This window comes from Salvelinus namaycush, chromosome 25, assembly GCF_016432855.1.
Source record: "Salvelinus namaycush isolate Seneca chromosome 25, SaNama_1.0, whole genome shotgun sequence".
Classification (NCBI taxonomy): Eukaryota; Metazoa; Chordata; class Actinopteri; order Salmoniformes; family Salmonidae; genus Salvelinus; species Salvelinus namaycush.
In genome coordinates, this window is record NC_052331.1 from 18,211,828 (window position 1) to 18,234,688 (window position 22,861).

A 22,861-nucleotide genomic window follows, 5' to 3' on the forward strand; every position below is an offset into this window, starting at 1 on the left:
CGCGCTAGTGTTCCAGCTTAGCCAACATTCTTTTGACATTTTTCAGCCTTGGGTGAATTTTGACTCGTTCTATTGTCCAGCTTATCGTAATTGGATCGCAATTGAATATCACGAAATCGGGGACAAAAACTACTAATACCTTCGGTATGTGAGCAAGAAGCTCTGTCGCCCATGGAAACTGTGGTGAAGAAAAGCATTGCTGCTAAGGTATAATAGATGAGGAGGAATCCAGGCCAGGGTCGTGCTCAAGAGAAGACACATTCTGCAGGGAAGTGACACAAGGGAAGTTCTACCGAAAGCCTACTTCTAATTCTGAACTCATTGTAGAATGTATTAATTATGTCAAATAACAGCAGACTTTTGTTTTCCATTGCAAAACATCTTGCTACGGTGTGCCATATTGAACACCACCCAGTAGGTAGGTGTTCTGTTCACACAGGTTAGTCTCTAGCCCAGTCCTCAAAACAAGGACAGAGACCATCTCCCCAGGAGCATCAATGGGAGAATACAAAGTGCTTTTTCACTCCAAAAGAATTACAAAGACAATGCTTTCATGGCTTTAATCTTGTGATAATGTGAGCCCATCTGGTTATTGATGCCTTTAGAAACAAAGCCCCTGCTGATGAATGGCTGTCAGTCTGATGTGAGCCATGGCAAAGAAAGAGAGCAGACAGAGCAATGCTTCCCTCTGGTCTTCATCCAGGCCAGACTGCCTTCATCTACACACAAGGGACTTATAACTTCATCAGTGATACTGCTGCTCGACCGTGGCCAAACCCAACACCTGCATGGAAAGGAATTGTGTGTGCGTGTGTGTGTGTGTGTCTAGCCCACAGAGTTACACTGTCTGGCATTCTGTACCTGAAAGCCTGCCTGGTCTGTGAGTTTGGACACTAAAAAAAGCCAGACTAGCGGTTTTCATGCAACCTTTCAATCCTGAGGTAATAAGCCATGTGACAAACAAATCTCTCACACTCTAATGAGTCCACCTGCCAAACCACTCGAGAGCATTAAAGGAGAATGATAGGGGGAAATAATGTTCAACCACAACACACAGTTGGCCTCTGTGTGTAGACACAAATAACCCAGTCAGACAAAAGAGGGACTTACCGGGCTGATGGTCTGATGTACCCTGCTGTGGCTGCCTCTCCTCATGGCCGTTATCACAGACAGCGGCGGTGGCTTGGATAGGCTTTGGCTGGGGCTCTGGTTCTGTATCTGTGTGCATTGGAACTGGTTGTAATCCCGGTTCTGGATCATTATGCACTGGAGGAGACCTCAGCTGCTTCAGACCAGGTTCTAGATCGGTGTGCATTAAAACCACCGGTTCTGAGTCTGTGTGGCTCTGAGTAGCAGTCTGTGGGCTCAGCTCTAGGCCTCCAGTGTCCTTCTCCGGCACCACCTCCTCCTCCTCCTCTACCTGTGGTGGGGCCTGTTGTGGTTGTGACCCAGTAGGCCTGCAGCTTGAACACACATAGCCCTGGCTGGGCTGGATGTCTGCATGGCCTGACGACTGGCGCTCACACTCCAGGTGGAGCCATCTGGAAGCAGGGGGAGAGGAAAAATGAAGATTAAGGACATCACACATCAATGGAAAAAGAGACCATGCTAAAACAATGGAGAAAGAAAATAGAATGAACAACGGGACTGTGTGTGTTAGTACCTTTTACAACTGTGGCAGGACAGCAGGTCTTTGTGGTGCTCTGGGTCCAGGATACAGGCACATAGCGTACAGCTAAGGCTGGGGTCCTGATGTTGGACACAGGTCTCACACAGCAGACTGGTGTGGTGCCACTGACCGCTGGTCCTGGTGCCGCACTGGACACACACTCTGCAGTTCTGGAGGAGGGAGAGAGATAGACAACTGAAACTGGAGCAATGATACTTTGTTTTGTTTTTATTCATCTCCAAGAAGACTCAGATGAGGCTTCAGTCTGAACTAAAGTGCTTGGGCGAGACGCAGCAGCTTCAAGAGTGGAGGAGAGAGAGAGGAGCGAGTTAGACGGCGCAAGAGAAAGAGCGAGAACAGAGCAAGAGAGCGAAAGAGAAAGAAAAGCAAGAGGGGGTTGGGTGCTGTGTGGGCTGTGTTCCTTCTGTGCTGCCGAGTCAGACTGAGAGGCAAAAGCTAAGTGAGTGTGAAGATGTTCCGCCACCTGGCCGGCGCCTCACTGGCTGCTGCGGTCTGCAGTCAGATCTCCACCCACCACCACCACAGCTGATAGGCCACCCAGACAGGCAGCGCGTACCACCTGCTCCGCCAGAGGAAAGGGCCACAGGCAGGGGATGATGACGCATACGGTTTGATTTCCCCGCCGCGCACACACACTACTACACACACGGGCGCTGCTGCCTTATCTGAAATGATACAGGGTCTGAGACTAAACGGCAGCCTTTAAAAGAGCAGCCTGTGTGAGTCATTTCTTAACCACAGGAAGCACAGATACAACCACGGAAAAAATGTAATTCTCTCATCAGGTAGCTGAATTTCTCAATATGAACTGTGGGAGTTTTAAACCTCTGTTCCTTTTATTTGTCAATACGTATGAACAGACAACCCTTTTATTCCATTTCTCATTCTATACAGATTTCTTCCCCCCGTGCCATCTACAGCTTTTCATACCATACAAACTCAGCAAAAAAAGAAATGGCCCTTTTTCAGTACCCTGTCTTTCAAAGATAATTCGTAAAAATCCAAATAACTTCACAGATCTTCATTGGAAAGGGTTTAATTTCCCATGCTTGTTCAATGAACCATAAACAATTAATGTACATGCACCTGTGGAACAGTCGTTAAGACACTAACAGCTTACAGATGGTAGGCAATTAAGGTCACAGTTATGAAAACTTAGGACACTAAAGAGGCCTTTCTACGGACTCTGAAAAACACCAAAAGAAAGATGCCCAGGGTCCCTGCTCATCTGCGTGTACGTGCCTTAGGCATGCTGCAAGGAGGCATGAGGACTGCAGATGTGGCCAGAGCAATATATTGCAATGTCCATACTGTGAGACGCCTAAGACAGAGCTACAGGGAGACAGGACGGACAGCTGATCGTCCTCAAAGTGGCAGATCACGTGTAACAGTACATCCGAACATCACACCTGCGGGACAGGTACAGGATGGCAACAACTGCCCGAGTTACACCAGGAACGCACAATCCCTCCATCAGTGCTCAGACTGTCCGCAATAGGCTGAGAGAGGCTGGACTGAGGGCTTGTAGGCCTGTTGTAAGGGGCAGGTCCTCACCAGACATCACCGGCGCCTATGGGCACAAACCCACCGTCGCTGGACCAGACAGGACTGGCAAAAAGTGGTTGTCTCACCAGGGGTGATGGTCGGATTCACGTTTATTGCCGAAGGAATGAGCATTACACCGAGGCCTGTACTCTGGAGCGGGATCGATTTGGAGGTGGAGGGTCCGTCATGGTCTGCAGCAGTGTGTCACAGCATCATCGGACTGAGCTTGTTGTCATTGCAGGCAATCTCAACGCTATGCGTTACAGGGAAGACATCCTCCTCCCTCATGTAGTACCCTTCCTGCAGGCTCATCCTGACATGACCCTCCAGCATGACAATGCCACCAGCCATACTGCTCATTCTGTGCGTGATTTCCTGCAAGACAGGAATGTCAGTGTTCTGCCATGGCCAGCGAAGAGCCCGGATCTCAATCCCATTGAGCACGTCTGGGACCTGTTGGATCAGAGGGTGAGGGATGGGGCCATTCCCCCCAGAAATATCCAGGAACTTGCAGTGCCTTGGTGGAAGAGTGGAGTAACATCTCACAGCAAGAACTGGCAAATATGGTGCAGTCCATGAGGAGGAGATGCACTGCAGTACTTAATGCAGCTGGTGGCCACACCACATACTGACTGTTACTTTTGATTTTGATCCCCCCTTTGTTCAGGGACACATTCAATTTCTGTTAGTCACATGTCTGTGGAACTTGTTCAGTTCATGTCTCAGTTGTTGAATCTTATGTTCATACAAATATTTACACATGTTAAGTCTGCTGAAAATAAACGCAGTTGACAGTGAAAGGACGTTTCTTTTTTTGCTGAGTTTACCTGTAATATACAGCAGAGGACAGGATTATTATTTTATTTTTAAAGGGGGCATTTTTATTTTATTTTTAACTTTTAGGGGGCATTTTGAGGCGTTTATGACATTTTCATTTGTGGGAAAGAAAAAAAATAATTAAATAACGAATGTGGAAATGTTTCTAAAGTCGTGTATTGGCAAAAAAGCACACATTTACTCAATTAATGTCATTGTAAAATACTTTATATTATTATTATTAATTTAAAATCACATATGTAAAAATTCACATTATTTGTGGTGTTAGTTGCCTAAATGTGATGCCTAACAATTGGACACACCAATGTTCAGTATTAAAATTCAGCTATTCGTAACACATAAATAAATATAATTACAGGACAACTAAGTAATTTATGGAACAAGGTTGATCTATTCCTCTGGTGGGCCTTCGAGAAGATCATTCGGTCCGTCAACGTGCTGGTATTGAGCTGGATTCTCCTGTCCGTTTTTACACTACTCATTAGTGAAAAAAGCCCATTCCACCTTGGCTGAAGCAAAAAAAAATATATATATATATATTTTTTTTAACTAGTTTAAGTGACAAATGAACTAAACTGACCATACGCTGCTTTGTGACTGTGGCTCTCATATTTTTTTAGACTGAGTCCATGTCACACAAAAATTTAAAGCGATAGCCCCGCGAAAGCTCTTAGATGTCTTTTGTACCAAAGTTTCGTGGCAGGCTTTGCATAACATTACAGTGGCAGGATCTTGAATGGCCTCGACCCCCACCCAATCAATCTTCCATCCCTCGATGGTAGTGTTTTTTTTACTGTGGTTTTGACGGTTGACTTGCTCAGTGGTAGAGGCTGGCGGTGGGTCATTATTATTAACATATTTTTCTACTTCTGCTGTCGTTGATGTTTGCGCCGTCGTTTTTCAAATTAGAAATCGCTCAATGCCAATAAAAAAATAGTTGAGAAAGGGGAGCAGGTCTGCTTACCGTGGACAGATTTTGACAGGAGTGAACTCCTTCACTTTTCCTCTTCCCCTGTTATTATTACCCGAGGTGCCCAGGCTGTGCGAGATAGGGGGGAAAGGGCTTGATCTCGCTACTGCAGCCGGTGTATAGTTTTAATTTGTGATATCTTACAATACATTTAAGGGCATTTATTTGCCCTCGTTATGACAATTTAGGGGGCATTTAAGAAACTTTAGTAGGCATTTCTGCCCCCAGTCCTCGTTAAATTCCGACCCTGATACAGCACCTTACACTATATAGTCTATCTTTCACAGTATTGTAGTGTCTTCCACATACCTTACACCTCCATCCGTTGGTAGGGATGTCGTCGATGGCCGGTTGCAGGCAGAAGGTGTGGTAGCCTTTGTCACACATGTCACACACCAACATCTTATCGTCCTCCCCTGGGTTCCTGCACACATAGAGAAGGACACTTGAGGATTGTACATATATTCTTTGACTCTATGGACTCTATACGTAGCCCCTTGTGCCCTAATCCTCGAAACTAACGACTGCTGCAAAGTCACAGCTAAAGGGTCAATGTGTTGGTCTAATCTGTATTGCAGAGCCGACCTGAACTTATCGCGGACTCGGTTGCTAACAGTAACCAGGCTGTTTGAGGTACGAGACGAAAGAGCAGTGCCTGAGGGTGCGTTACCCACAAACCACAGTGGAAGCACAAACAAAATCACAGTTTCCACCTCCGTGCCTGACGGCCACCGACACGCAAATCTCAAAACAGGGGCCAGGTCAGGTGTGTGGGTGGACGGATGGGGCGGTTGGAAGGTGACTCACTTGCATGTCTGGCAGACCTTGCACTCGGGGCACTGCCAGCCGGCTCTCCTCAGCGGAGTCACAGCCATGTCCAGGCAGGCCCCGTGGTAGTGCTGCCCACAGCTGGTACAGAAGAGCTGGTCAGGGAGCTCCCCAGGGCTGTCACACAGTGCACAGATAAAGTCGTCTGGAACTAAGAGGGGGAAGGTAAGAGGGGGAGGAAAGGAGAGAGAGTAAGAGGGAGGGAGGGAGGGAGCGGGGGAGAGAGAGAAATGGAGAATAGAATGGGGATTGTGAGTAGCTAGTGTCTAGAGAGTTTTTCCTTGGTCCTACTTATGACAGCATTACTTCAATTATTTCAAGTGAATTATTAGAATGCTGGACTCACATCTGCTGATGGCCAGTTCTATATGATCTGGACAGAGGAGGGAGAGACTCCTGATATCCTGAAAAGTCCCTGCCGCCCCCGCACATGGGAAATGGTACAGTCGAGCACATCCTTCAGCACAGCACTTGATGGAGGCTCCAAGGCGCTTACAGTACGCACAGTGCTAGAGAAGGGGGAGACAAGAGAGTCAATCAAATGTATTTATACTGAACAAAAATATAAAACTCAACATGCTAAATGTTGGCGCCATGTTTCATGAGCCGAAATAAAAGATTGCAGAAATTTCGATACGCAAAAAAAACATCTCAAATTTTGTGCACACATTTGTTTACATCCCTGTTAGTCAGCATTTCTCCTTTGCCAAGATAATCCATCCACCTGACAGGTGTGGCATATCAGGAAGCTGATTAAAACAGCATGATCATTACACAGGTGCATGTTGTGCTGGGGATAATCAAAGGCCACAATAGAAATTGCAGTTGTGTCACATAACACAATGCTACAGATGTCTCAGGTTGAGGGAGCGTGGACAATTGGCATGCTGACTGCAGGAATGTCCACCAGAGCTGTTGCCAGAGAATTGAATGTTCATTTGTCAACCATAAGCCGCCTCCAACGGCGCTTTAAAGAATTTGGCAGTACTTCCAACCGGCCTCACAACCGTAGACCATGTGTAACTATGCCAGGCCAGGATCTCCACATCCGGCTTCTTCACCGGTGGGATCGTCTGAGACCAGCCACCCCGACAGCTGATGAAACTGTAGGTTTCCACAACCAAAGAATTTCTGCAGAAACTGTTCGAAACAGTCTCAGGGAAGCTCATCTGCATGCTCATCGTCCTCACCAGGATCTTGACCAGAACTGCCGTTCGGCGTCGTAATTAACTTCAGTGGGAAAATGCTCACCTTTGATGGCCACTGGTACGCTGGATAAGTGTGCTCTTCACTGATGAATCCCAGTTTCAACTGTACCGGGTAAATGGCAGACAGAATGTATGGTGTTGTGTGGGTGAAACAGGAAGCTATCACATAGCCAAAAACATGGTTCCTATTTACACAGTCAGCAAAGATGGCTTCAAGATCCAAGATTCCTATTTACACAGTCAGCAAAGGTGGCTTCAAGAAGATACAAGATTCCATCTCGCACATATCCACTATCCCAACACTATAACAAAAATAAGGGAGACATTGAAACATGTCGCGTTGAATGACTGGACCAGACTTCAATGCTTCAGACACTAATGCCACCTTGCAATCGGTAGGCTGTGTGTGTTACATGTTAAAGACACTTACTTATCATTTCAATTATAATAATGATTGAGCCTACTTATACATAATTACACAATCATAAGCTTCCTATTCCATCTGCAGCCTATTGCTGCCTACATAAATAATTAACTTAGGTTATTTAAGAACTCATAATGGTAAAATAGGAGATGGGAACTCATGTTATTAATTCATTAGTGCGGCGCTTAAAGCACACTATATTTTGATGAGCGTGTAAAACATTTGTTTGTTAATATTAGGTGTAATAATCCTATTATCATATGTAGCCAGTAACAATGGTGGAAACAATTTGTTTCATTTGGTTTTGTATTCAGTTAGCACAGTGTGCATTCATTCATACGATCTCATTTTAGAAGTGATGTTCTCTACCCTGACACTTGTTTGAAAATCACCATTCATAATCGCAATCTGGCCCCAAAAAATTGCAATTAGATAGTGTATTTTGTCCAAATCGTGCAGCCATAGGGCTAAGCACGCACCCCTGATGGGCCCCGGTGTTGAGGGTGAGCTTGGCGGATGTGTTGTTGTCTCTCACTCTCTGGGGGCGGCCTGTCAGGAAGTCCAGGATCCAGTTGCAAAGGGAGGTGTTCAGTCCCAGGGTCCTGAGCTTAGCGATGAGCTTGGAGGGCACTATGGTGTTGAACGCTGAGCTGTAGTCAATGAACAGCATTCTCACATAGGTGTTCCTCTTATCCAGGTGGGAGTGGGCAGTGTGGAGTGCAATAGATATCGCATCATCTGTCGATCTTTATGCAAATTGAGAGGGTCCAGTGTGTCTGGGATGGTGTTGTGAGTCATGACCAGCCTTTCAAAGCATTTCATGTGCAAAAAGTCCCTCAGGGTTGTGGCGACAACAAGAGGCAACATAACACATTTATTCAATCATTTGAAGAATAACCATCCCATTCTTTAATATTGCATTGTAAAACAATTTCTTGTTTTTTAAGCACCTGACAGCAGCAATGCCCCTCAGCCACAAAGCACTTCATGGCTACAGGGCGATTGTCATTTAGACAGGTTATCTTGGCATTCTTGGGCACAGGGTCTATGGTGGTCTGCTTGAAACATATAGGTATAACAGACGGTCAGGGAGAGATTGAAAATATTAGTGTAGACACCTGACAGCTGGTCAGCGTATGCTCGGAGTTATGTCCTGGTAATCCGTCTGGCCCCGCGGCCTTGTGAATGTTAACATGTTTAAAAGGTCTTACTCACGTCGGCTACGGGGAGCGAGATCACACAGTCGTCCGGTACTCACTGGGCAGCTTGCGGCTGGCTTTCCCTGTGTAATCCATGATAGTTTGCAAGCCCTGCCACATCCTGTATTGACGTTTTGACTGTTTGATGGCTCATCAGAGGTTGTAGCTGGATTTCTTATAAGTGTCAAGGTTAGTGTCACCGCTCCTTGAAAGCGGCAGCAGAAGCCTTTAGCTAAGTGCGGATGTTGCCTATAATCCATGGTTTCTAGATACAGTGGGGAGAACAAGTATTTGATACACTGTCGATTTTGCAGATTTTCCTACTTACAAAGCATGTAGAGGTCTGTAATTTTTTATCATAGGTACACTTCAACTGTGAGAGACGGAATCTAAAACAAAAATCCAGAAAATCACATTGTATGATTTTTACGTAATTAATTAGCATTTTATTGCATGACATAAGTATTTGATACATCAGAAAAGCAGAACTTAATATTTGGTACAGAGACCTTTGTTTGCAATGACAGAGATCATATGTTTCCTGTAGTTCTTGACCAGGTTTGCACACACTGCAGCAGGGATTTTGGCCCACTCCTCCATACAGACCTTCTCCAGATCCTTCAGGTTTCGGGGCTGTCGCTGGGCAATACGGACTTTCAGCTCCTTCCAAAGATTTTCTATTGGGTTGTCCACTCCAGGACCTTGAGATGCTTCTTACGGAGCCACTCCTTAGTTGCCCTGGCTGTGTGTTTCGGGTCGTTGTCATGCTGGAAGACCCAGCCACGACCCATCTTCAATACTCTTACTGAGGGAAGGAGGTTGTTGGCCAAGATCTCACGATACATGGCCCCATCCATCCTCCCCTCAATACGGTGCAGTCGTCCTGTCCCCTTTGCAGAAAAGCATCACCAAAGAATGATGTTTCCACCTCCATGCTTCACGGTTGGGATGGTGTTCTTGGGGTTGTACTCATCCTTCTTCTTCCTCCAAACACGGCGAGTGGAGTTTAGACCAAAAAGCTCTATTTTTGTCTCATCAGAACACATGACCTTCTCCCATTCCTCATCTGGATCATCCAGATGGTCATTGGCAAACTTCAGACGGGCCTGGACTGGCTTGAGCAGGGGGACCTTGCGTGCGCTGCAGGATTTTAATCCATGACGGCGTAGTGTGTTACTCATGGTTTTCTTTGAGACTGTGGTCCCAGCTCTCTTCAGGTCATTGACCAGGTCCTGCCGTGTAGTTCTGGGCTGATCCCTCACCTTCCTCATGATCATTGATGCCCCACGAGGTGAGATCTTGCATGGAGCCCCAGACCGAGGGTGATTGACCGTCATCTTGAACTTGCCTTCTCACCAAGCTGCTTGCCTATTGTCCTGTAGCCCATCCCAGCCTTGTGCAGGTCTACAATTTTATCCCTGATGTCCTTACACAGCTCTCTGGTCTTGGCCATTGTGGAGAGGTTGGAGTCTGTTTGAGTGTGTGGACAGGTGTCTTTTATACAGATAACGAGTTCAAACAGGTGCAGTTAATACAGGTAATGAGTGGAGAACAGGAGGGCTTCTTAAAGAAAAACGAACAGGTCTGTGAGAGCCGGAATTCTTATTGGTTGGTAGGTGATCAAATACTTATGTCATGCAATAAAATGCGAATTAATTACTTAAAAATCATACAATGTGATTTTCTGGATTTTTGATTCTGTCTCTCACAGTTGAAGTGTACCTATGATAAAAATTACAGACGTGGTTACCCCATCCTTTCATGCTTCCATTAAAACGATCCATCAATGCTCTCAGTGCTTCCAGATCAAAAAGGTTCCCTTTGTCACACTATGATTAGCCCATTGATGCTAACACTTCCCTTCCAGTGTCATATCATATGCTAATGGTACTTCAGATTCCCTCAGAAGTTATTCCCCAAACACACTGAGTCATGCCTCCTCTCATCTGCAATGATCTGAACAAACTGACCAGGCGAAAGCCAGCCTACTGATGAGCTTCCACCATATTGCTATCACTCTTCAAGTCTTTTCCAACCATTGCAGATGAAGGCGGATGAATGTTTAGACACTTGAAAAGGAGCTGGTGATTTGCTGATGGTCTAGCAGGCAAGGGGGGTGCCAGACAAATGGGATGTGCCCCAAATGGATCCCTATTCCCTGTAGGCCCAAGTCAAAAGTAGTGCACTATATAGGGAATAGGGTGCCATTTGGAACGAAGCCACCCAGTCAGGGGTCTGTGAGTTGTGTTGGTGCTAATGCTACAGTAGGCACCGAGCTAAGCCACCATGACTCTATACAGCCTTCACTGTTGAGTGGCATGACCTTTTCCATTTCACAGCTGAGAGAGGAGAGAGCAGCGCTGCCAGGAGCGACCTTTACCAGCCGGCCTGATCCATCACCTCACCAGTCTCCCTCCCTCATCCTCTCTCTATCAGTCTCTCACTGGAACACCCCCTTCCTTCTGCTGTCATTCATTACAGGCACCATGTTAACAGTGTGTCCATAGTGAATAAGAGCTAACGCATATTTATAAGCCAGTGCAAAGTGCTACTGTATTTACTGTAGACACTGACAACTCATGAGACAGTTAAAATCCTATTCTCTAGAGCAGTGGTATTCAAAGTCGGGGAACACAAAATTAAGAGTACAGAGTATAAAAACTTTGAGAAAGAGAATTTGAAAAATACAATTTTATTGAGTAAATGCATTTATTGGTTTCTTTTCATATTGATAAGAGACGAAAATGCAATGAATTGAAAGTCATTTGTTTATGTAAAAACCTTACATTTACAGACTAAGGTTAAGGTTGTGTCATTAGATTTAGGGTGGGCTTGCAAGAAATTCTTGGGGGGGAAAAAATGGGGTCCACAGAAACTCTGGCAGAAAAAAATTGGGTCCCCACTGAAAAAGTTTGAATACCACTGCTCTAGTGTATAATCCCATTCACTTTATAGACATGTTTCATCATCAGTGGAATGTGGGCTGCTCACCTCTGTGCTACCTGAGTCGATGGATCTGTCCACGTTGAGCAGTGATTGTCCCTCGCCCACGCACACACCCTGCGACCATAACGCACAGCGGTGATGTGCCCAGCACTGCCCCGACTCCTCAAAGAGAGACTGGATGTCCACGTCTCCTGGGAGGCCCACATGAGCCAGCTCATCCCAGAACCTGCTGGCCTTGTCTGGGTCTGGTAACTCCCCATAGCTCTCAGCTCCACTGGAAGAGAGATGAGCAAAGACAACTGGAGATGAGGCAGAGGTAGAAAGAGTTGATGAAGCAAAGTGAGGCAACCTGGGAGGAGAAGACCGTAAAGGATTAAGGAGAAGAACTAATGCAGAGAGGAGAGGAGGGAGAGAGCAGAAGAGAAGAAAGAGGGGGTGGGAGGGGGTCGTATTATTTGGCTGTGACACACAAGAGGCTGGCTGTTCAGTCTCATAAAATCTGCTGAAAGGGAAGCGGTTCCCAGAGTCCATGGCTTGCTCTAGTGAGCCGCAAAGCATGCGGAAAATGTGGCGAGAGGGAATTAGCATTTATAAGGACCCTAGTTGGTTTCAGTACACAGTAAACACACAAACAGCCAAAAATGGAAAGACTGAGGTCTAGGATGATGATGATGGAGGAAGTTAGAATCATATTCCCTGTATAATGCCTTGTCATTGTTATGGCTCTTCTGACAGGAGCTTATATATTGTGCAATATAGGTTTAGTATTCAATGCACCTTATGGAACAGTGTGGACTATGAAGAGACACACGATAAAAAAAAAACACTATACACACGTGGATTATGTGTTGTAGATATGTGGTAGTAGAGAAGTGGCCTGAGGTTACACACTTAATGTGTTGTGAAATCTGTTGTGAACGTATTGTAAGGTTTTTTTAAATTGTATAACTGCCTTCATTTTGCTTGACCCCAGGAAGAGTAGCTGCTGCCTTGGCAACAGCTAATGGGATCCATAATAAACACAAATGCCACCATCCTTTTGTTTATATCGTCCTCCTCCTCCCTCATCCTCTGTTTCTCTCCCTCTCCCCACCCGCACTCTCTCTCCATGGACGAGTCAAGTCTAGAGACCCGATGACCAATCACACTGCTCCAACAAAACAATGCTTGGCTGGCATTAGCCCGCTGCCAGGGGAGTTGCGGTGTGTGTGTGTGTGTGTGTGTTAGTGCTCTGCACATTACGTCACAGGGACCCCAGGGAGATGCTCTATTGGCTCCAAAAGAGCCAAAACAAATTAGGCAGCTGTCCAAAATCTTTGTTGGCATAGTGCACAGTACGCACACACACAAATGTACAGAGCGCAAGCACACACACACACACTGCAAACGCTCACGTGTTAGTGTTACTCTACGTGGCATCGTAGGGCCCCTGGTGACCACAGTAGGCAGAAAAGGCTTGCTAAGGTGGAGCAGAGCGGCACCAATTTAGCCTTCAAGAGCAGAGTGCTAGCATTCATATACGCACTCAGACCCTTCCTCTGAAATCCACAAAGCACTTATTCCACACATCAACTCTGAGATTACAGATCTCAGCTGCCAGCTAAATCACGTCATATAACGATGCTGCACACACATCTTCGTTTGATACTGTTTTCGTGTTCCTTTGTTTTTATGCTCATGTGTCATGTTTCTCACTCAAAGTCTGTGCGTCTGTATTGGACAGCAGCAGCAGAGCCCAGCTCTCGTTTTCACCCAGCTCATTAACCGGCTACAGAGGCCATCACAGATTTCACCGTCCCTGCTCAGCCAGACCAGCTCCGCTGGCCAAACCCTTTGCCAGCCAGCTCTACTTACTTCTGTGTGTCCCTCTGTCCTGAGCTGACCTCTCCGGCCGAGTCACTGGGCTTAGTTGTTCTGTCACCACCGCTGTCGGCGCCGCCTTGGCCTTTGCTGGCCTTCCTGTGGTCGCTGGAGTGGCCTACTCCGCCTGTCGCTTTGCGCTCGTGTCCAGGCGAGGAGTCAAACACTCGGAGATCCCCCTGACCCAGCAGACTTCGGCCGTCACAGTAACAGAAGGCACAGAGCTGCTCACTGAAAGAGAGAGAGAGAGAGAGATGGTTAATTATATATGGGACATTCAGCTATGCATGCAGTGCGTAAAAGTAGGAAAATGTATGAACTCACTACAAGTCGCTCTGCATAAGAGCATCTGCTAAACGCGTCTGCTAAATGACAAAAATGGAAATGGTCACTGGCTGGTTGTGAATTAATTATCTTTGGTATTGCCTGGTCAGGTGCAAGCAAAGCAAGTATACAGTCGTGGCCAAAAGTTTTGAGAAAGACACAAATATTAATTTCCACAAAGTTTGCTGCTTCAGTGTCTTTAGATATTTTTATCAGATGTTACTATGGAATACTGAAGTATAATTACAAGCATTTCATAAGTGTCAAAGGCTATTATTGACAATTACATGAAGTTGATGCAAAGAATCAATATTTGCAATGTTGACCCTTCTTTTTCAAGACCTCTGCAATCCGCCCTGGCATGCTGTCAATTAACTTCTGAGCCACATCCTGACTGATGGCAGCCCATTCTTGCATAATCAATGCTTGGAGTTTGTCAGAATTTGTGGGGTTTTGTTTGTCCACCCGCCTCTTGAGGATTGACCACAAGTTCTCAATGGGATTAAGATCTGGGGTTTTTCCATGCCATGGACCCAAAATATCGATGTTTTGTTCCCCGAGCCACTTAGTTATCACTTTTGCATTATGGCAAGGTGCTCCATCATGCTGTAAAAGACATTGTTCGTCACCAAACTGTTCCTGGATGGTTGCTCTCGGAGGATGTGTTGGTACCATTCTTTATTCATGGCTGTGTTCTTAGGCATAATTGTGAGTGAGCCCACTCCCTTGGCTGAGAAGCAACCCCACACACATGAATGGTCTCAGGATGCTTTACTGTTGGCATGACACAGGACTGATGGTAGCGCTCACCTTGTCTTCTCCAGACAAGCTTTTTCCGGATGCCCCAAACAATCAGAAAGGGGATTCATCAGAGAAAATGACTTTACCCCAGTCCTCAGCAATCCAATCCCTGTACCTTTTGCAAAATATCAGTCTGTCCCTGATGTTTTTCCTGGAGAGAAGTGGCTTCTTTGCTGCCCTTCTTGACACCAGGCCATCCTCCAAAAGTCTTCGCCTCACTGTGCGTGTAGATGATCTCACACCTGCCTGCTGCCATTCCTGAGCAAGCTCTGTACTGGTGGTGCCCCGATCCCGCAGCTGAATCAACTTTAGGAGACGGTCCTGGCGCTTGCTGGACTTTCTTGGGTGCCCTGAAGCCTTCTTCACAACAATTGAACCGCTCTCCTTGAAGTTCTTGATGATCCAATAAATGGTTGATTTAGGCGCAATCTTACTGGCAGCAATAACCTTGCTTGTGAAGCCCTTTTTGTGCAAAGCAATGATGACGGCACGTGTTTCCATGTAAATAACCATGGTTGACAGAGGAAGAACAATGATTCCAAGCACCACCCTCCTTTTGAAGCTTCCAGTCTGTTATTCGAACTCAATCAGCATGACAGAGTGATCTCCAGCCTTGTCCTCGTCAACACTCACACCTGTGTTAACGAGAGAATCACTGACATGTCAGCTGGTCCTTTTGTGGCAGGGCTGAAATGCAGTGGAAATGTTTTTTGGGGGATTCAGTTCATTTGCATGGCAAAGAGGGACTTCGCAATTAATTGCAATTCATCTGATCACTCTTCATAACGTTCTGGAGTATATGCAAATTGCCATCATACAAACTGAGGCAGCAGACTGTGAAAATGTATATTTGTGTCATTCTCAAAACTTTTGGCCACGACTGTACACACATACTGTACACACACAAGGCAATATATTATTACAACAAAAATCTGTCGGAATTGAAAGTTACACATAGACCTTTGATCAACCTATACTCAATCAACTGATCAAGCCACATCCATGTATTCGAGGATCCAAAACAGAGGATCTTGAGCCACCATAGAGAGATGTGCCGAGAGGTTGGGAGTCAGTGAGGGAGGGAAAGTAAAGCGAGCCAGGCAGATCAGACCAGCGCAGGCAGCAAATATTTATCAGGTTGGTTTCTAGAGGAGATAGGCTTGTTAATAAGATTAATACGATCCCTGGAGAGATTCTGCCTGTCTGGCCTGACTGCCCCTCCATCAGCAACATCGACAGTGCAGTCAGTCTGGGAGATTGATTACAACCTTTAACAGAGTGACACCTGGGGGGGGTGCACTGTGCATGTGTGTGTTTGTGCATTAATGAGAATAGCAGAGAAGCCCATTTGCCGAACGCATGTATACTGACAGACGGACCTATACATATCTCATTAACAAATATACAAACATACAGACAGACAGCATACAAACATATGAAGACTTGACGTAGGCCTCTCTGACTGACCTGCTTTTGGCTCCTCGGGTAGTAGCAGGGCCAGCGGCGGAGGGTTCGGCTGCATCCCCAGTCTGAGGGCTCTGGACGTGGGGAGAGTGGGGCTTCTCCTCGGCCTCCCCCGGACCCTCAGTGGTAACCACCTCCACACTGTTCACCTGCTGCTGGGCTGGAGTATCTGATGGTGCAAAGACACAGAGGATGGGGTTTAAAGGCAGAGAAGCATGAATGTCTAGGCATAGAATCTAACAGGTACGTTTCCATAGATTCCTATGAGTCATGTATATTTGTGCCCTGAAGTGATCATCCATCTACCAAATGTCAGATCAGATGTGAATACAGGCATTAAGTCTCTGACCGACACGGAGGACTGGACGGTTGTCTTCAGTTCCAGGCTATTTGCTCCAGGTCAGAAACAGAAACACCCTTTGGTAGAGAAAGGGATGATGGTGGGAATATGGAGACCATATGCTGGAGCGCTGATTGCAGTAAACCCAAGGGGAGCCCACAGGCAGTTTTCCAGTCACATACGACAATAACAACGTTGACAAAAACGACAATAACAACGTTGACAAAAACACCAATTACTCACGTCACTTCAGACAAACAGAACAGAGGGTTATTAGAAACCTGAATAGTGGCCATGGCCTTTTACACAGACACTTTGAACATTGGACTATAATTGGACATCTGACAAGTAACCTCTGAGTGGTTTGGGTTGAGTTTTGACATGTCTGTGGCTGGCCTGCACTTGTAGTTACATTCCATCTATTGGTGGTTTGTAATTTTGATGAGCATTTAGCAAACATGTCAATGCCACTGGCAATTAGGGGTTAAATAGATGTATTTAGTCCCAAAGGTCTTCTCCAAGGTACGTTGTTCATTGTTTAGGTTTGAAGGTGAGCAATGTATTAATAACCTAGAGACAATTACTATGGCAACAAGCATGAAAGGAAAGGTAAAGTGACCCAAACACATGGTGTCATGAAAGGAGTCAGACAGACACAGGAAGGATTGGTACTAAAGGTCATGTCACGACCTCGGTGTTGACTTTTTCTGTTCTTGAACTCAGTTGTGCACACAAGTCAAGGGCCAAGACTATTGTAAAGACACATTGTGAGTGAAGACCCTTTAGTTCCAACTGCCTGAAGAGAAAGCAGACAGTAATGCAGTCTGACTCCGTTCGCCTGCACACCCCTATTGGAGCTCTAGAAGCCAGTCGGTGAGATAAATAACAATAGTGATTGTGTAACTTGTTCATAAAAATTGGAAACTTCGACCAAAAAAATCTATACCCATTGTTAAAGCAAGGTAAAATAACATATCCCACTCCCAAATGCATGCACCCCCCCCCCCTCTGAAACACCTACAAGGTCTAGGGCAGAGAGAAGAAAAATCACTCCAACTATATAGCACCGTCCAACAACAGTGCATTCGTAAAGTATTCAGACCCCTTTTCCACATTTTGTCAAGTTACAGCCTTATTTTAAAATTGATTACATTTTTTGTTTTTCATCAACCTACACACAATACCCCATAATGCAAGAAAAGGTTTTTAGAAAGTCTGCAAATGTATATGAAAAAATAAATAATTATATCACACTTACATAAGTATTCAGACCCTTTACTCAGTACTTTGTTGAAGCACCTTTGTCAGCGATTACTGCCTCGAGTCTTCTTGGGTAGGTTAATACAAGCTCGGCACACCTGTATTTGGGGAGTTCTCCCAGTTCTTCTCTGCAGATCCTCTCAAGCTCGGTCAGGTTGGATGGGGAGCGTCGCTACACAGCTATTATCAGGTTTCTCCATAGATATTAGATTGGGTTCAAGTCCGGGCTCTAGCTGGGCCACTCAAGGAAATTCAGAGACTTGTCCCAAAGCCACTCCTGCGTTGTCTTGGCTGTGTGATTAGGGTTGCTGTCCTGTTGGAAGGTGAACCTTCGCCACAATCTGAGGTCCTGAACGGTCTAGAGCAGGTTTTCATTAAGGATATCTGTACTTTGTTCCATTCAACTTTCCCTCGATCCTGACTAGTCTCCCAGTCCCTGCGACTGAAAAACATCCCCAAAACATGATGCTGCCACCACCATGATGCTGCACCATCCCGTAGGGATGGTGCCTGGTTTCCTCCAGATGTGGCGCTTGGCATTCAGGCCAGAGAGTTCGATCTTTGTTTCATCAGACCAGAGAATTTTGTTTCTCATGGTCAGAGTCCTTTAGGTATCTTTTGGCGAAGTCCAAGCGGGCTGTCATGTGCCTTTTACTGAGGAGTGGCTTCCGTCTGGGCACTCTAACATAAAGGCCTGATTGGTGGAGTGCTGCAGAGATGGTTGTCCTTCTGGAAGGTTCTCCCATCTCCACAAAGGAACTCTAGAGCTCTGTCAGAGTGACCATCGGGTTCTTGTTCACCTCCCTGACCAAGGCCCTTCTCCCCCGATTGCTCAGTTTGGCCAGTCTTGGCAGTTCCAAACTTCTTCCATTTAAGAATGATGGAGGCCACTGTGTTCTTGGGGACCTTCAATGCTGCAGAAATGTTTTGGTATCCTTTCCCAGATCTGTGCCTCGACCCAATCCTGTCTCGGAGCTCTACGGACAATTCCTTCAACCTCATTGCTTGGGTTTTGCTCTGACAACTATGGGACCTTATATAAAACAGGTGTGTACCTTTCCAAGTAATTTCCAATCAATTGAATTTACCTTAAGTGGACTCCAAGTTGAAGAAACATCTCAAGGATGATCAAAGGGTCTGAATGCTTATGTAAATAAGTTAAAGTCATGATGGGGTATTGTGTGTAGATTTAGGAGGGGATAAGAAATATTTTTTTTAAAGTCTAACGTTACAAAACGTGGAAAGGGGAAGGGGTCTAAATACTTTCCAAATGCTCTGTATATAGATAGCCCAAGTCCATGACAGCTCTGAGCTGTATGGGAACTGGGGGCAGGTCACGTGATGTACACACATAGAGAAGCATCTAAATGGGCTGGGGGAGAGTGATGGGATTTTGAAAAGCTTTTAGAGGGCATTAGCCTTGGGCTCCCTCCTGCTCTCCACCTCTCTATGCCAATCTCAGAGCAGGGAGAGAGAGAGAAGGGAGAGGGGAAATACGGAGAGGAGAGGGCAGAGGGAGAGTAAAGAGAGGGAGAGAGTCAGATATACTCATGAATTTTTGTGTCTCTGTGTCCAGTAAGAAGAAAGTTACAGGCAGTTTTGCGAGCCAATGCTAACTAGCTTTACAACAATGACTGGAAGTCTTCGGATATCTGCATGCTCTCATCCCTCTCTTCACTCTCCAGGATTGGGGGGGGAACCACTCCACTGCCTTCTGAGAGCTCCTATGAGACACCGTATACTTTGAGCAGCCAGGATGTGTCAGCTCTCAGCTCAGTTGGAGTTCAAAATAGACTATATAGGTCTCACATAGGGGAGGGAGAGGAAGACTGACTCACCTGTTGCGTCATGAGGGGGGCTCTCTGAGGTGGCTGCCTCCGTCCCGTCCATGCTGCTGTCCTCCTCCTCCTCCTCCTCCTCCACCACAACCGCTCTCCCTCTTGCACGCCCCCTGGGAGAGCGAGCGAGAAAGAGAGAAAGACAAGGACGCAAACTGGTGAGGGCCCAAAAAGGTGGCAAAATGTTTGCACGTAAACCCGCAAAATAATCTGTGTAAACTACAAGAAAATGTCCCTATTTTCAGAATAGCAAAATGTTACTAACAATGTAAAACCAGGCCAAGTATCACGAATAGTATCGTGATACCACAGCTGTGGTCAATGGAGCGACCTCTGACCTCACGTTTTAGAGGCCCTCTTGGCTGCAGAGACTAAATATTGCTGTTTTAAAGCAAATTTCCTGCAATTCTACCCATTTTGACATGGCTTCTGCCATGTTCTTATGCTATCTGAGTGACTCATAACAAAATCAATTTTAGATTCTCCCCGTCTATTTTTTTATTAATTAGAGGAAACACTGTACTTTTCACAGTATAATGTAAAAAGCTGTACTACAGAAAATAGCTGAATTGCTCATATCCAAAGGCCGACCTGTGATTTGCCAGTTAGAATGTAGAAAAGAATATAAATGCAAAATGATCTCCATGACAATGTGCATTTTGATTGTACAGTAAGAGGAAAACACACTAGGCCTATAGAAAACCATCTTTAGCCTACTCTTCAGACAACTTTACACAGCCTACACACTCTTCCTTCCTTACACACACACTTCTTTCTCTCTCCCGCACACACTGCTCCCAAAAGTTAGCCACCAAAACAGAATTTGACAAACACCAGATTCATCTTAAAATTACATTGATTAGGCATATGCATCCTACCTTTGAAACATCTGAGTAGGCTATCTATCCCTCTGTTTTTCTTGTGCCACCCAAATGTGTGCAGAGACAAGGTGTACCATGTTACCTGGCTAGCTAGCTAACAACAATTCCCGGTAGTCTGCAGTATTCCATGCATTTCTCTCTCCTGTACTTGACCCAAACGACAAAGTACTCTGCTTGTATTTCGTAGGTCGGTTCGGGTTTGCACCTCGTGCCCTTCTTTCTGCCTCGCTTCAACTCACCATCCACCCTCTTCCAGTCCTCCGACATGATGACTTCCATCCGCGTGGAACTTCAGGTAACTCAGTATCGAGCCGTCGGTGCTGCCATGCTCCCTTCTTTCAGCACCTCTATACTCCTATGTAAACTGGTCATGTCTATATACCCGTCGCAAGACCAACTGGTTAATGCTTATTTATAAAACCCTCTTAGGCCTCACTCCCTCCTATCTAAGATATCTACTGCAGCCCTCATCCTCCACATACAACACCTGTTCTGCCAGTCACATTCTGTTAAAGCTCCCCAACGCACACACATACCTGGGTAGCTCGTCTTTTCAGTTCGCTGCAGCTAGCGACTGGAACGAGCTGCAACAAACACTCAAACTGGACAATTTTATCTCAATCTCTTCATTCAAAGACTCAATCATGGACACTCTTACTGACAGTTGAGGCTGCTTTTCATGATGTATTGTTGCCTCTACCTTCTTGCCCTTTGTGCTGTTGTCTGTGCCCAATAATGTTTGTACCATAATGCTACCATGTTGTGTTGCTACCATGCTGTGTTGTCATGTGTTGCTGCCTTGCGATGTTGTTGTCTTAATTCTCTCTTTATGTAGTGTTGTCTCTTGTCATGATGTGTGTTTCGTCCAATATTTACACTACCGTTCAAAAGTTTGGGGTCACTAAGAAAGGTCCTTGTTTTTGAAAGAAAAGCACATTTTCTGTCCATTAAAATAACATAAAATTGATCAGAAATACAGAGTAGACATTGTTAATGTTGTAAATGACTATTGTTGCTGGAAACGACAGATTTTTTATGGAGTATCTACATAGGCGTACACGAGGCCCATTATCAGCAACCATCACTCCTGTGTTCCAATGGCACGTTGTGTGTTAGCTAATCCAAGTTTATCATTTTAAAAAGGCTAATTTATCATTAGAAAACCCTTTTGCAATTATGTTAGCACAGCTGAAAACTGGCTGAGAGAGGCTGGACTGAGGGCTTGTAGGCCTGTTGAAAGGCAGGTCCTCACCAGACAGCACCGGCAACAATGTCGCCAATGGGCACAAACCCACCGTCGCTGGCCAAGACAGGACTGGCAAAAAGTGCTCTTCACTGAGGAGTCATGGTTTTGTCTCACCAGGGGTGATAGTCGGATTCGCGTTTATCGTCGAAGGAATGAGCGTTACACCGAGGCCTGTACTCTGGAGAGGGATCGATTTGGAGGTGGAGGGTCCGTCATGGTCTGGGGCGGTGTGTCACAGCATCATCGGACTGAGCTTGTTGTCATTGCAGGCAATCTCAACGCTGTGCGTTACAGGGAAGACATCCTCCTCCCTCATGTGGTACCCTTCCTGCAGGCTCATCCTGACATGACCCTCCAGCATGACAATGCCACCAGCCATACTGCTCGTTCTGTGCGTGATTTCCTGCAAGACAGGAATGTCAGTGTTCTGCCATGGCCAGCGAAGAGCCCAGATCTCAATCCCATTGAGCACGTCTGGGAACTGTTGGATCGGAGGGTGAGGGCTAGGGCCAATCCGCCCAGAAATGCCTGAGAACTTGCAGGTGCCTTGGTGGAAGAGTGGGGTAACATCTCACAGCAAGAACTGACAAATCTGGTGCAATCTGGTGCAGTCCATGAGGAGACGCACTGCTGTACTTAATGCAGCTGGTGGCCACACCAGATACTGACTGTTACTTTTGATTTTGACCCCCCCCTTTGTTCCAGGACACATTATTCAATTTCTGTTAGTCGCATGTCTGTGGAACTTGTTCAGTTTATGTCTCAGTTGTTGAGTCTTGTTATGTTCATACAAATAGTTACACATGTTAAGTTTGCTGAAAATAAACGCAGTTGACAGTGAGAGGACGTTTCTTTTTTTGCTGATGTGTATATATATATATATATATATATATATATATATATATATATATATATATACACACACACACACACAGAAATAAAATACTAGTTAATTTCCATAGCGGACACTAGCTAAATGTTAACAAGCGCAAGCTAACATTAATTGCAAGGACAGGCAAACCCTCAACCTTCAAATCAGAGCAGCGCTACAATGAACAGTTGAGAAATAAAAATAGCTATTTTTTTAATCTGGCTACGAGCACGTATATCCTACCAACGGGACATTAAAAACTGTAATATCTTATGTTTCACCGAGTCGTGGCTGAACGACAACATGATTAATATACAGCTGGCGGGTTT

At 45.7% G+C, this 22,861-nt stretch overlaps 1 protein-coding gene across 1 annotated transcript in view; it reads right to left on the bottom strand.

Annotated features, from left to right (window-relative positions):
* Positions 1 to 20,682, bottom strand: part of LOC120019822 (histone-lysine N-methyltransferase 2C-like) — a 129,689-nt gene extending 109,007 nt beyond the window's left edge. The window contains exons 1-10 of the mRNA XM_038963235.1: positions 20,564 to 20,682; positions 19,535 to 19,647; positions 16,100 to 16,265; positions 13,502 to 13,738; positions 11,693 to 11,921; positions 6,217 to 6,379; positions 5,850 to 6,021; positions 5,352 to 5,466; positions 1,664 to 1,839; positions 1,111 to 1,541 (exon numbers count right to left, since the gene is read on the bottom strand). Coding sequence (XP_038819163.1) covers positions 1,111 to 1,541; positions 1,664 to 1,839; positions 5,352 to 5,466; positions 5,850 to 6,021; positions 6,217 to 6,379; positions 11,693 to 11,921; positions 13,502 to 13,738; positions 16,100 to 16,265; positions 19,535 to 19,647; positions 20,564 to 20,682 — 1,921 coding nt within the window. The remainder of the gene's footprint in view (positions 1 to 1,110; positions 1,542 to 1,663; positions 1,840 to 5,351; positions 5,467 to 5,849; positions 6,022 to 6,216; positions 6,380 to 11,692; positions 11,922 to 13,501; positions 13,739 to 16,099; positions 16,266 to 19,534; positions 19,648 to 20,563) is intronic.
* Positions 20,683 to 22,861: the final 2,179 nt, after the last annotated feature.